General features: G+C 39.4%; 1 protein-coding gene and 1 pseudogene across 6 annotated transcripts in view; one reads left to right on the top strand and one right to left on the bottom strand.

Annotated features, from left to right (window-relative positions):
* The window catches only part of GIGYF2 (GRB10 interacting GYF protein 2), a 145914-nt gene that overhangs the window by 26046 nt on the left and 104161 nt on the right, over positions 1-15707 (bottom strand). For all 6 annotated transcript variants that reach the window (XM_045794109.2, XM_045794111.2, XM_045794112.2 and 3 more), the window contains 4 exons: positions 15266-15366; positions 13234-13395; positions 11274-11432; positions 8257-8493 (listed from right to left, as the gene is read on the bottom strand). In XM_045794109.2, coding sequence (XP_045650065.1) covers positions 8257-8493; positions 11274-11432; positions 13234-13395; positions 15266-15366 — 659 coding nt within the window. The remainder of the gene's footprint in view (positions 1-8256; positions 8494-11273; positions 11433-13233; positions 13396-15265; positions 15367-15707) is intronic.
* LOC123790060 (putative ribosome biogenesis protein RLP24 pseudogene) lies at positions 2207-2694 on the top strand (annotated as a pseudogene).

The raw sequence follows: 15707 nt of genomic DNA, 5'->3' as shown, positions 1-15707 counted from the left end.
AAACAAACGCACAAAAACAAATGTGTATTCTGTGTATAGCGTATATATATAATTCATGTGTCTAAATAAGTAGATAGGACAGACAGGTTTGTAACAGAAATCTAACAAGTTTGTCAAAAACAGCACAAAGGTGGTGAGTGGGAAAGAAGCTGGGCTTCTTTCTGGATTCTTTACTGGGCTAATAAGTAAATGACATCATATGGTAACATGAATTCACAGGTACAAATGAAGAAGAGATGATAAGAAGGTTATTTAATAAATATATAGTGATTTAAATCATTTAAGAATTAAAATGCTAAAACAGAAAATATTAATGTAAAAAAAAGCAGCAACAAAGGAAGAATAGAGGAACAAAAAAGACAGGCATAAAAAACAAAGTAAAATGGCAGACATAAATCCAAGTATACCAATAATATCACTAAAAGAAAAAGGATTAAAGAATCCAATCAAAAGGCAGTGATTATCAGACCAGATACAAAAATAAGATGCAACTATATTGTCTCAAAGAGACACTTCACATTCAAAGGTATAAACAGGTTGAAAGTGAAAGGATGGATAAAGATATATCAGGCAAACAGCAAACACAAGAAAGCTGGAGTTTCTGTATCATTATCAGACAAAATATACTTTAAAACAAAAAAAATGTTGGGGCACCTGAGTGGCTTAGTCAGTTAAGTGGTAGCTGAACTCGCATGAGCTCAAGCCCCATGCTGGGCTCACAGTGGGAAAGGAGCCTACTTTAAAAAAAATGTTATTAGAGACAAAGACACTTAAGTATAATAAAGAATCAATTCAGCAGGAAGATAAAACAATTATAAATATGTATGTGCCATGAAACAGAGCACCAAAATACATAAAGCAAGAAATGGCAGAAATTAAAGGAGATACAGACAATTGAGTAGCTTGACAATATTTAGTCAGTAATACTTTAAGACTTCATTACTTTAATACTCTACTTTCAATAATGGACAAAAAGGTGGAGATCAACAAGGATTTAGGTGACTTGAACAACACTATAAACTGACTGGAACTAAAAGACATCTATATAGAACACTCCAGCCAACAACAGTAGAATATACATTCTTCTCAAAGAAACATGGAACATTCTCCAGGACAGACCTAAAGAAGGTAAAACGGGACATAAAACCAACTTCAATAATTCATTTAAAGGGGGGACACCTGGGTGGCTCAGTCGTTAAGCGTCTGCCTTCAGCTCAGGGTGTGATCCCGGGGTTCTGGGATCAAGCCCTGCATCAGGCTCCTCTGCTGGGAGTCTGCTACTTCCTCTCCCACTACCCCTGCTTGTGTTCCCTCTCTCACTGGCTGTCTCTCTGTCAAATAAATAAATAAAATCTTTAAAAAAATTAAAAAAAATAATTCATTTAAGGGGAAATATAGAGGCACCTGGCTGGCTCATTTGGTAGAGCATGTAACTCGAGCTCAGGGTCATGAGTTCAAGCCCTACATTGGGTGTGGAGTTTAGTTAAAATAAAAAAATAAAGTAAAATAAAAGAAAAAGGAAAAGAATAAAAGTATGTTCTCTGATCACAATGGAATGAAAGTAACAAAGAAATTTTGGAAACTCACAAGTAAATGGAAATTAAACAAAACACTTCTATATAACCAATGAGTCCAAGAACAAATCAAAACTTATGGGTACCAGTTAAAGCAATACTTAGAGGGAAATTTATAACTGCAAATGTCTATAGTGAGAAAGAAGATAGATCTCAACTCAACAGACTAACCATCTACCTTAAGATACTAGAAAAAGAGAACAAAGTAAAATTAAAGCAAGCAGAAAGAAATAATAAAATTAGAGAAGAAATTAATGAAACAGATAAAAGAGAAAAAGGTCAATAAAACCAAAAGCCGGTTCTTTAAAAAGAGCAACAAAATTGACTTAGCTTGACTGTCCAAGGAAAAAAGAGAGAAGACTCAAATTACTACAATAGGAAAGAAAGAAGGACATCACTATTGACCTTACAGAAATAGAAAGGAATATAAAGGAATATGATAAAGGACAGTTGGTTATGACCAACTGTCTGCCAATCAATTAGATAACTAGATGAAGAAGACAGATTCCTACAAAGAGACAAATTACCAAACACTCAAGAAGAAATAGACAAACTAAATAGACCTGTAAGAAGACACCAAGAATTCCACTCAAGACTGGCGTTTGGTCAGTGTGAACCTACATGGTTTCAACATGTGTACTGAGAAGTGCTATTTCTGTTCAGGGCTCATTTACCCCAGCCATGGCATGACGTTCGTCCATAACAACTGCAAGGTACTCAGCTTCTGTTAATTCAAGTCTCGTTAAAAACTTTAAAAAGAAGCACAATCATCACAAGTGTCAGATGGACTAAAGCATTCCAAATAGTAGCAGGCAAAAAGTTTACGGTAGATAATCCATTTGATTTTGCAACATAGAAATGAGCCTCTCAAATATGAGCGAGAGCTATGGTATAAAACTACTGATGTGATGAAGAGAGTTGAAGAGATCAAAGAGAAACAAAAAGCTAAATTTATAATGAACAGATTAAAGAAAAATAAAGAATTACAGAAAGCTCAGGACATCAAAGAAGTCAAGCAAAACATCTTATCTGCGCCTCTTTTGCAGGCAAAGGAAAGCAGCTGGAAGAAAAAATGGTGCAGAAATCACAACAGCATGTGGACATGGAAGATATTTCTTAAAAATCTCACTAACCATTTCTATTAAGTGCTTTTGAAAATCTCCTTAAGAGACTAAGAACTTCTAAATTATTAATTTTAAATAGGGTCACTCAAATGAAAGGTAACTAAAAATACATCTCCCCTACATTGCTCTCTGCAAAACATTAGATATTATAGATGTTAGATTGCATCTCCACTGTTAAGCCTTCACTGACAGTTACATTAAATTTTTTTAAAGATTTTATTTATTTATTTGACAGAGCTAGAAAGCACAAGTGTGCACGCGGGGAGAGGGGTAGAAAGAGAGGGAGAGGGAAAAGCAGACTCTGTGCTAAGCATGGAGCCTGATGTGGGCAGATCCCATGACTCCGAGATCATGACCTTAGCCAAAATCAAGAGTCTGATGCTCAACTGACTGAGCCACCCAGGCATCCCTGATAGTTTCATTTCTGTAAGTCATGCAAATTCTCTTTGTGAATACAGAAGTGACTACAGACATAAAATGGTCCTGCCATTTGGATAATGGCACTAGGCAGTATTTATGTAAGAACTAAGGACAAAAATTCATGGCTAGTGATATGTAAAATAAATTTTCTTTGCAGTAAAAAAAAAAAAAAAAAAAAGTAAAGACATTGATTTAGTAACCAAAAAACCATCCACAAAGAAAAGCCTAGGCCTACATGGTTTAACCGCTGAATTCTACCAAACGTTCAAAGAAGTAATACCACTGTGGGGCGCCTGTGAGGCTCAATCTGTTAAGCGTCTACCTTCATCTCAGGTCATGATCCTAGAGCCCCATGTCAGGCTCCTACTCAGCAGGGAGCCTGCTTCTCCCTCTCCCTCTGCAGCTCCTCCTGCTTGTGCTCTTTCACTCACTCTCTCACTCGCTCTCTCAAATAAAATCTTTGAAAAAATAAAAATAAAAGAAGTAATACTACTTCTTCACAAACTCTTCCAAAATATAGAAGAGGAAACATTTCCCAACTCATTCTTCAAGGCCAAGCATTATTCTGACACCAAAATCAGACAAAGACATCACAAGAAAGAAAAAATAACTTATAGACCAAAATCTCTTATGAATATGAACATAAAAATCCTCATCAAAATACAAGCAAACTAAGTCCAGCAACATATAAAAATAGAATTATATACCAAGTAGGACTTATCCCAGGAATCCAACAGTGGTTCAACATGTGAAAATCAATTAATCTAATACACTATATTGATAGAAACAAAACAAAACAAAAACATGATCATCTCAACAGACACAAAGCATCTGACAAAATCCAACACCCTTTCAGGATAAAAATGCTCAACAAAGAAGGAATAGAAGGAAACTTCCTCAGCCTGATGAAGGGCATCTACAAAAACCCCACAGATAACATTAAATTTAATGGTGAAAGACTGGATGCTTCCTCCTCCAAGATCAGAAACAAGACAAAGATATTCGATTTGCTATTTCTATTCAACATTGTATTAGAGGTTCTAGCCAGGACAACTAGGCGAGAAAATGAAATAAAAGATTTGAAAGGATGGGGGCGCCTGGGTGGCACAGCGGTTGAGCGTCTGCCTTCGGCTCAGGGCGTGATCCCGGCGATCTGGGATCGAGCCCCACATCAGGCTCTTCTGCTATGAGCCTGCTTCTTCCTCTCCCACTCCCCCTGCTTGTGTTCCTTCTCTCGCTGGCTGTCTCTATCTCTGTCAAATAAATAAAATCTTTAAAAAAAAAAAAAAAAGATTTGAAAGGATGAAGTAAAACCATCTCTATTCACAGATGACAAAATTCTATGTATAGAAAATCCTAATGAATCCATTAAGAAATATTAACTAATAAAGCAGTTCAGCAAGACTGCAGGATACAAAAGCCCAATATACAAATATTAACTGTCTATCTATACACTTGCAGTGAACAATCTGAAAACGAAATTTTGAAAATTCCATTTACAAGAACATCAAAAATAGCAAAATACTTAATAAGTTTAACAGAAGTAATACAAAGTTATACCCTAAAAACTATAAAGTACTGAAAGAAATTCAAGAAGATCTAAATAAAAACCATCCCATGTTTATGGATCAGAAAACTTAATATTGTTAAGGTGGCAAAGTTCCTCAGACTGATCTACAGAGTCAAGGCAATCTCTGTCAAAATCCCAGCTGGCTTCTTGTGGAAACTGATAAGCTATTCTACAATCCATATGGAACTGAAAGATAACCAGAATAGCCAAATAATAGGGAAAAAGAACAAAGCTGGAAGACTCACACTTCCTGATTTCAAAACTTAAACAAAGCAATAAAATATCAAGATGGTATGTTACTAGCATAATGACATATAATATAGACACTTGAATAGAATTCAGAGTCCAGAAATGAAAACACATGTCTATGGTAAACTGATTTTCAACTTGACTGTCAAGGCCATTCAGCGGAAAAAGAATAGTCTTTTCAACAAATGGTGTAGGACACCTGGATAGTTAGTCACAAGCAAAAGAATGGAAGTCCAACCCTTACCTCATACAATTAACAGAAAATAACACAAAATGGATGAAAGACCTAAATGTAGCAGCTAAAATTACAGAAGTATTGGAAGAAAACATTGGAATAAATCTTCATCACCTCGAATTTGGCAACAGTTTCTTAGATATGATACCAAAAGCACAAACAACAAAAGAAAAAATTGAACTTCATAAAAATGAAAAATGTTATCCATCAAAGAACACAAGGAAGTAAAAAGACAACCCAAGTAATAGGAAAAATATTTTTAAATCATGTATCTGATAAGGGACTTATAATATCTAGAACATATAAATAACTCTTATAACTCAGTAAGACAAACCACCTAGATTAAAGGCAGGCAAAGGATTTGAATAGACATTTCTCCAAAGATACACAAATGGCCAATAAACACATGAAAAGATACTCGACATCATTTCTCGTCGGGGAAATACAAACCAAAACCACAAGACAACACTCCACACCTACTAGGGTGGCTATAATCAAAATATCAGATAATAAGGACTAATGAGGATGTGGAGAAATTTGAATTCCCATATATTGCTGGTGGTGATGTAAAATGGTACAGCCACTTTGAAAAATAGTCTGGCAGTTTCTCAAACCATTAAACACATAGTTCTCATATAGCCCAGCAATTCCACTCCTAGGTTTATACATCTACATAAAAGCTTGAACATGAATATTTATCTATAGCAGCAATGCTCATAATAGCCAAAAGATAGAAACAGTTCAAATGTCCATCAACTGAGGAATGGATACACAAAAGCTGGCATGTCCATAAAGCAGACTGTTATTCAGCCATAAAAAGGAATAAAGCACTGATTCATATAATATGAGTGAAGAACCTTGAAACCATTATGCTAATTCAAAGAAGCCAGTCACAGAACACCACATATCATAGAATTCCATTTAGCTGTTATGTCTAGAATAGGCTAATCTATAAAGACAGAAGTAGATTAGGGGTTACTTTGGGCTGGGGAGAACAGGGGATAGGGTGTGACAGCCAGAGGGTGTTTTGGGGGGCCTAGGGTGGTACTGAAAAATGTTAAAATCCACGTGGTGATGGTTGCACATATCTGTGAATATACCGAAACTACTGAATTGTCTACTTTAACTCGTTCAACTGTATGGTATGTCAGTTGTATCTCAATTAAGCCATCTTTAAAAAACTCCTCCCCCACCCACCCAGGAGAACCTTTAACAACTCCTCATAACCATCTTAAGTTCTTTATCTTCATTCAAAATTTTTTATCTATAAAATATCTCTACAGTCTTGGGGTGCCTGGGTGGCTCAGTGGTTAAGCATCTGCCTTCAGCTCAGGTCACAATCCCAGGGTCCTGGGGATCAAGCCCCACATCAAGCTCCCTGCTCAGCAGGGAGTCTGCTTCTCCCTCTGCATCTTTCCCTCCGCTTGTGCTCTGTCTCTTGCTTTCTCTCTCTGAAATTAAAAAAAATCTTCAAAAACAAACAAACAAACAAACAAAACAAACAAAAAACGCTACAGTCTTTATTGGAAGATAACAAGCCAAAACCAGACATACAAAAGATAGCCAGAGAAGTTAGAGATCTGGAAGTTACCTGTGCCTTTGTCTTCCCCTTTATCCCCATATTCTTATTAGTCACCACATTCTATGATGTGGCCTCTAAGAACAGTCTTCTGGCAGCCTTTTCAGGGCCCTGGAGCCAAAGATACATGGGTTCTAATACATGGCTCTGCTCTCAACTCTCAGCTGGACCCAAAGCAAGCTAAAACATAGCTCCCGAACATTTTTCCTCTTTGGCAGAATATAGGTATCCACACCTAAGCTTTTAACAATAGTTGTAAAGATAAAATGATGTAACATATGAAAAGCTGTGGTCCAGTGCTTGACACAAAGCAAACACTCAATAATTAGTATCTTCAACTCCACCTTTCCAATCCCACTACCACCTTCCTCTCCTTCACCCAGACCACTCCAGCCCCTCACACACAAGCACTCTGCTGACCTCCAGTTCTGTTCTTTGCAAGTCCATCTTCCATCTAGTTCTCAAAGTGACTAATATTTGCTCTTACAAATAGGACAATGCTATTTCCTAGCTGAAAACACTTCAGTGTCCCACTCTGTTTTATACACTTTAAGTCCTAATTCTTTAATAGAGTATATACAACCCATGGTGACACAGACCCTGCCCATGCTTCTCTCATACTTCACTTGCCAACAATAGTAACTCACTTTTTAAAATTCCCCCAAACATACCACAGTGTTTCTGAACTTCATTCCTTTGCTTACACTATGTCTCCTCTCTCAAAAACCCCCTCCATTCTCCAAACTGCCTGTTCAGCTTTTTCTTGTTTTTAATTTTCCCTCCCAAATGACTCAGTTTAAAAGTTATCTTTTTCTAGGAAACCTCTCCATACTTCCTATGTGGACAGTGATTCTCACATTTTAGCAAGCAGAAGAAACCCCTGGAGGCTTTGTTCAAACACAGATTACTGGGTTCCACCCTCAAAAGGTTCTGATTTAGGAAGTCTGGGGTGGGACCTGAAAATCTTCATTCCTAACAAATTCCCATGGGCTCACACCCTGAGAACTGCCACCTCTCTCACTATGCTCACCACTCTGTATTCGTATTTCCTATTTATATACCTTTCTCCCATGAGCTCCCTAAAGATAGGGCACACTGAACCATACTGCTAACTACCGATCACATGTAAAGTTATTTGAACCCTGCCATAAAACTGCTCCTCACTTCCCATTTACTCCCATTCCACCACTAATGCCACGACTTCATGGTCACCGAAGGCTTACTATCTAGCAGCCATCCCAGCTCTGCCTTTGTCCCTCAGATCCAGACAGTCACTAAGTCTTGCTGGTTGCTTGGCTTGCTCAGTCAGTAGAGCATGTGACTCTTGATCTCTGGGTCGTGAGTTCAAAAGCTCCCCACTGGGCATGGAGCTTACTTAGGGGTAAAAAAAAAAAACAGTAGTAACATTCAGTACTAAAGAAAGTACACTACCTTACTACTGATACTGCCAGCATCTACCTAAAAACACCAGCAAGTAGCTCCTACGGTTGGTGTCAAGGCTTTACCTTCATCTGAGCCAGCTGCTGCTGCTGCTGTTGCTGCTGCAGCCTCCGGAGCGCCTCTTGTTGCTGCTGCCTCTGGCGCATTAACTCCTTCTGCCGCTGGAGCTCCAGCTCTTTCCTCTTCCGCTCCTCCTCTTCATGCCGGAGTCGGGCTGCCTCCTCTTCCATTCGCAGCCTGTTCTCCTCTAATCGACGCTGGGCTTCTTCTTCTTCCCGGGCCCATTTTGCAGCCTCCTCTTCCTTCCCAGAAGGAAAAAGAAAAGAGAATAAAATTTAATTCTGTTAAAAAAAAAATTCGAATCACTTTTGAAGGTTTCTGTCAAAAAGCTATAAAAGTAATAGAGAAAGCAGAAATTCCCATTTATGATGACATAGGCAGAGGTAAGTTTTCTTTTAAAATATATTTACAGTAGCTACAAAAGCTTAGCATGCTTACAGGATAAAATTTCAATTTATTTGCTAATTTCTTCATGAAAGGAATGTCACTTTGAACATCTGTGGTAAGTACTGATCTCTCTAAGAGATCACCACCAACTGCAGCAAAGGCAGATTCTGAAGACAGTTCCTATATTGAGGTAGAGCTAGCTTTTCAGGGTACTGAGCTTGAAAAACTACCAGGACACCTTGCAAGGACAGATTACCAGGAAAGCGGGGGCACCTGGGTGGCTCAGTCAGTTAAGATTACCAGGAAAGCATCAACCAGTTCTGGAACCAGAGCAACCTTACAAGACCACTTAAATTCCATCCCTGATTCACACCCCTTGTGGCCCACGGGTCCTTTGGAACATCTTTCTTCGACCCATCATCCATTCCCTTACTACTCTGTCCTGTACCTTGGCTCATTGTCCTTCTGCTTTTCTTCTTCCAAACCATTCCAATGTTTGTACCTACAATGCTGTGTTTTATCCAGATAGCCCATTCCCCTTTGTTCTCCAGAACTCAGGGCAGATATCAACCACTCTATGAGGACTTCCCTAGCCTTTAGGAGGTAAGACTTCCCCTCTGCCACTTCATTATGTCCAATTATACCTCATCCTTCTCTGTTTGCTCCTAGTCTACCCATGGCAACAACTATTTCCTATCCAAAAACCATTCCTTTCAGGCTTCTTCCTTGCAGACAGAGGCTCTGACACCTCAGAGGTCTACAATGCCAGATTTCACTTTTTAAGCTTCCAATGTAACTAGGGGCACCCACATGATATGATTTAGGCCAAAGGGATGTATGCTGGGAGGCTTCTAGAGAAGTATTCTTCTGAAACAAAAGAAGCGTAAGAGAAAGATCATTCCCTTGCAGGTTGTACAGGGGCATGGTACCCAAAACTCCTAATCATGAGGTGAAAAATCTGAAGTTAAAGTAAACCCACCAAGAAACACTACAGCAGAATTTTGCAAAGGACCTAGATCCTTAATGACATCACTGAGTTACTGCCTTATCTCCTTGATATGTGATCTGTTGTTTAAACTATTTTTAGGTGAATATTTTCGTTTTGCAGCTGAAAGCATCCTAACTGTGGCGTTTAGTTCTTGTACAATCATCACCAACATAGCCTGTGAGCTTCTTAAGGACAGAAACAATTTCTTTAAAACTTTCATACTCCACCAGGAAACAAGCACAATAACTGGCATATAGTACCTTAACTAAATAGTTAACTCAAATGATAAGCCAAATGATGAATTGACATGCAATCTACCCTTGAGGTCTATCTACATCTAATGGTATTTAGGTTACTCAAAGAGTTTCAATCAAGACCTTAGGTAAAAGCAGGTAGTGTCCAGCTTGTATCAATCTACATGTGTTAAGTGTGGACTGCCCACAGTGATTTCCTTCCAAAGAGTACAGTACGTGGGGAGAAGAGTAACGTTTACAGAGGAGAAACCTGACAGGCACTGCTGCAGCCAAGTGACCAAGGTCTACACCTGTTCATAGTATGTACCCTTGATTTAGTGTGATGAAAATGGCACCCTGCCTCTGTGTGATCTACTTTCCAAACACCCATAACTCCAGTTTGTGAGAAAAACGTCAGATGAATTCCAATAGAGAGTAACCCTCTAACATACAGACCACTATATCTTAAAACTGCCAAAGACCCCCAAAACAAGGACAGCCTGAGAGACTGTCAGGCAAAGCAGCAGCTAGGGAGACAACTAAATATAGTATTTTGGATTTGGGATCTGGAACAGAAAAAGGACATGAGGGAAAAATTGAGGAAATGTGACAAAACTATAAACTTTAGTTAAAAATGTATCAATAGGGGCGCCTGGGTGGCACAGCGGTTAAGCGTCTGCCTTCGGCTCAGGGCGTGATCCTGGCGTTCTGGGATCAAGCCCCACATCAGGCTCCTCCGCTACGAGCCTGCTTCTTCCTCTCCCACTCCCCCTGCTTGTGTTCCCTCTCTCGCTGGCTGTCTCTATCTCTGTCGAATAAATAAATAAAATCTTTAAAAAAAAAAAAAAAAGTATCAATAATGGTTTAATGTGACAAATGTACCATATTAATGTAAGATAATAATAGAGGAAACCATATTATCACCCAAATTTTTCTGAAAATCTAATACTGCTCTAAAAATAAAGTCTACTAATAAAAAAAAATCTAATTTCCTAAACATTAAAAGGAAATGCTTTAGGGGTTCTGGCTGCCTGTAGTGACAGAATGACCCGGTTGGACTAGAATTGGATAGTGCCTATTGTTACACAGCCTGTGAAAATATTAAGCAGCACTGAATAGTGCACTTTAGAAAAGTGAGAGTACCCTCAGGCAAAAGTGGTCAACTTGCAGATCTCTCATTTGGTTTTTTAAAGGATAGGGCTTCTTTAGATTTCTCTCTAGTATTCTGTGGAGTTTTTGGTTCTTTGATATTTTGTCCAGCTTTTATGATTACCCCTGGGACACTCATTACAAAAAAGTCAGGTAGGTCTCTTCTAATAATTTTCAGTAAATAGGCTATCCTCATATCCAAACACTTTCTAATCACAAATTCCAAGCTTCAAAGAAGCAATGAGAAGAGCAAGCCATCTGTCACCTGCTTGCGTAACAACTCCTCCTGCTTCCGCCTTTCCTCCTCTTCTCTCCTCCTCTCCTCCAGTCTCCTAAGAGCTTCTTCTTGCTGTTGTCTTTCTTCCTCTTCTCGCTGTCGCCTTAATGCAATTTCTTGCTCCCTTTGGCGTCGTAGAGCTTCTTCCTAAATTAAAAAAAAAAAAAAAAAAGTGTGTGTGTGTGTGTGTGTGTGAGAGAGAGAGAGAGAGAGAGAGAGAAACAAACTCTGGATCTCAATTAATACATCCCATTATAATTTTAAAAGAAACAGACTATGCGCTGCTAAGGCTCTGTTAACAGTAAACATAAAAAAAATATAACCAGGATCTAGAGTAAAAAGTAAAAAGAGTTGGGAAATAGACATACCAACAATTAAAATAATTTGTATTTAAAGTATTAGTAGTGGAGCACCTGGGTGTTCAATCCGTTAAGCATCTGACTCTTGATTTTGGCCCAGGTCATGATCTTAGGGTTGAGGGATCAAGCCCTGTGTCAGGCTCCATGCTGGGTATGGAGTCTACTTGAGATTCTTTTTTTTTTTTTTTCTTTTTTTTAAGATTTATTTATTTGACAGAGAGAGAGCACAAGCAAGGGGAGCGGCAGGCAGAGGGAGAGGGAGAAGCAGGCTCCCCGATGAGCGCCCCTCCACTTGAGATTCTCTTTCTCCCTCTGCCCCTTCCCTCTCCCTCTCAAAAAAAAAAAATAATAATAATAAGATTCTCCCTCTTCCTCTGCCCCTAACCCCCACCCCCCCAACTAACGCACACACATGCTCTATTCCCTAAAAAATAAACAAATAAAAATAAAATAAAATCGTAGCAGTTATAAAAAATAGCACTACACTGAGAGTCTATCCTAGTTTCTACATTAGATACTACATTTACTAATTAACCCCAGAATGCGCTACATGAGGCCTGAGGCTTTGGTTTCTCTTTGGTACCATTAGTCTTTATTTCCACCCCCCCCAAAATCAACTGAGAACCCAGAACATAGGTAAATTCAACACAGCAAACAAAAATGCCTGGTGTAGTAGAAATAAGCTCTCCAGTCAGAAGTACTGAGTAAAGCTGTGTATTCTAGAAGATGTTCTGAAGAACAAAGTCCCACATGTCAAGTACAAAGAAAAGGATCTCGGTCGCCTGGGTGGCTCAGTTGGTTAAGCGTCTGCCTTTGGCTCAAGTCATGATCTCAGGGTCCTGGGTTGGAGCACTGCATCATGCTCCCTGCTTGGCAGGGAGTCTGCTTCTCCCTCTCCCTCTGCCTCTCCCCACTGCTCGTGATCACTCTCTCTCAAATAAACAAAATCTTAAAAAAGGGGGGGTATCTCACTGTCAAAATAATTCAGGAAATACTGAGCAACACAGAATTAAACTGATTTCTTTACTGCAATACTTCTCAGAGCCCTTAGATGCTAGAGTGCAGAGTAACCCTAAGAAATATTAGTAGTTCAAATCTAATCTCAACAAAAATCCTTTTGTTTTTCACAGAGTACCTCTTGGGGCCAACAATGGGTATGAAATATGAGATAAAGTAGACTCTGGGGTTATTGCAGAGTGGACTGTTTCAACCGGGATCTGTAAAAATCCCGACAGAAAAACAAGTCCAGCACATGAACAGAGAATTCCCAAAAAAGAAACACAAACAGCCAAAATGCATGAAAACTGTTCATCATCACTGGTTATAAATACTTTAGCAAAGACTTAGTTACTTCTGAAATCTAACTGAAAATATTCAAAAGAAATCAACTCCAGTGATTTACAAGGACTGAAGCTAGCCCCCAAGGGCTGCTACTGGGTCACAGATATTTCTTCTAAAGGAAGTGAATCTCCTAAAGCTCTAATCCCAATCCTGCTGTTAACTCCCTCTCAACCTCAGAGAGACCATCTCTCGAGAACCATGAATGCGGTTCTGGGCTAATTCTGTGGTCCGTGTTCTCCGAGGTATACCTGTTTCCTTCGGGCGAGCTCTTCTTCCTCCCGCCTCTTCCTTTCTTCCTCCTGCTGCCTCCGAAGAATTTCCTCCTGTTGTCTCCGCAGTTCTTCTTGCCTCTTTCGTTCCTCCTCTTCCCGTTTTGCCCTCATTTCTGCCTCTCTTCTCTCCTGTTCTAGCTGTGATTACAAGAAAATACTCTTAGAAACCTGAAGCCAAGCACAGAAACACTCCAACATCACTGACCAGTACCATTAGGAGAAGCTGGAAGATGTAGAAACTACACCATTCACAGTTGCTTGTACTGCAAGTGAGTGATGAAACCAGTTCTGTAAGAACTCAGCTCTGGTATGTTGCAGTAGGCAGAACAGTGTCACGCTCTTCTAAACTGAATGGACTCTCCCCCAACATTTACCTACCTCCTCATTCCACACTATCATACCCCATCTCCTAGACATGGAAGAAACTGGCCACCAGGACAGTAACATCAAAATTCTCTTGGGGTGGCACTTCTTTGCTCATCTCTACAAAGGATTTTCTGATTCAAGATCTAACTGTGTCTACAAGGTTTCAAAAGCAATGTTGTAAAGCTGCTAGAGTGAAAAATCATAGAATTCTTTAAAATTTGAAGACCAATCACTTAACAAATTCTATCATTTATAGTTCCTAGTTACTAATCCAATCCAGCACCTCGTCTCAATTCTCACTGCCACACCACAGTTCAGGCTTTCACTTTCTCATCCACATTTCTAGAAGTCCCTTACTAGTTTCCCAAGCATCCGTTTTGCCCACATTCTCCAGCACAACATCTTTTAAGTTCCACCAAAAGAGTCATTCCCGGCTTACACATAACACCATCCTTCACCCTGAAATAAATCCTAACCCTCTAACAGGACATGTGTAAGGGCCCTCATGACTGGCTTGCCTCATCATAGCCTCCTCGCTCTTCACTTATCCCTCAGACACACAATGGCTACAGGCCAGACCAAATTATTTAGCTGCTTCCTGAGCCAGTTATGTTCTCGTGCATTTCCGAGCCTTTACAGGAACTGTTTCCTTCAACTGGGTTAAATCTTACTATTCTTCAAGTAAAACTTAGTGCAAGTATTACTGTCCATCACCAGTGTCACCCAATTCCTGATGCCCACCTCTCCAACTGGGTGAGAAGAGCTAGCCCATGTGCTTTCCTGAGTAACCTGTAACTCTAAGTGTTATTCACCTGTGTGTCATTGCCCCCCTGCCCACTTCAACACATACACACCCCAGACACAAAAGACTGCAAGTTCCTATCACTCCCTCATCATCTACGTGTTCCCAGCACAAAGCAGGACAGTACTAGAACACTCTCAAGAATTAGCTGAATTATGGTCTCTTGCTCATTTATGGAGACAGACCCTGACCGTGAACCCTTTCTGGGCACTCTATGCAGACTGTCTACCTCAGAGGATAAGAACACATTAAGTATAAAATAGGAACAAAATTCTCCCGGAGGCATGAGAATCCAGAATCATTACAATGACACTAAGTGTTGATAAGACATCCTCAGCTGGCACGTACTAAAAACCAAAACTCAAGATTCCCTGCTCCTCCAGAAGATGTGAATGGAACATGGGATCTAATGTTAATGTGACCACATGTCTGGGGACAGTAAGAAATGCATATTAACACCACTATAAAGATTCAATGTGGGAACTCAAGCCACAGATCAAGAGTTTGATAAGCAACGCAGTGCATATTTTCCTAAGTCTTAGAATTTAAAACAAGCGTTTATACCATGAATAATGTAATTAAAGTATACATATGATCATAATCATGAATGTGTCAACCAATTTTATTTGGTTTTATTTAAACTTGTTAATTTTCATTGTTTGAGGTCTTTTTTGGGAGAAAAGGGGACAGTAAGAATAGCATATGAATGTGCTTATACCAGCTAAGTAACAGTAAACTAATAGGAAAAAGTACAGCTAGCCAAAGAGAGACATCAGTAAACAAATGCCCATGTCCTACAGATGGAAAGCACGCACTGCTATGGAAGAATGAGTTTCAGACCTTTGCAGCTTTGGCCTTCTCCATCTGCTGAAGCTGTTCAAGGGCAGGTCCTGGAGTCGTGGTGTCAAGGGGAAGATCCCATACACTACCACCTTCCCAAACTGTAGGACAGTAAGAGGAAAAGTGAAGGATATCGGAGCTTACATACATGATCACATATCCACAAGCATTAATGAAAAAAGCTGTTTCCCTATCCATGAATGAGCTCCATCATACATATCTGTGCTGCTTTTAGGTAGACTAAACTGACAGTGGGCTCTGGTTTAAATCAATATCCTTCAACACATGTAGAAGGAAAGAAATTACCAGGCATTTGCTGAGAAACTAATTTCATTCTCAAAAAATCCTGTAAGAGGGGCACCTGGATGGCTCAGTTAGTTGAGCACCTGATACTTATTTTGGCTCAGGTCATTAGCTCAGTGTCATGAGATCGAGCCCTGTG

Source organism: Ursus americanus, chromosome 1, assembly GCF_024610735.1.
Source record: "Ursus americanus isolate L20-20 chromosome 1, mUrsAme1.1.p, whole genome shotgun sequence".
NCBI lineage: Eukaryota > Metazoa > Chordata > Mammalia > Carnivora > Ursidae > Ursus > Ursus americanus.
The sequence above is the reverse complement of the archived record's forward strand: the minus strand, read 5'-3'. Positions and strand labels throughout refer to the sequence as shown.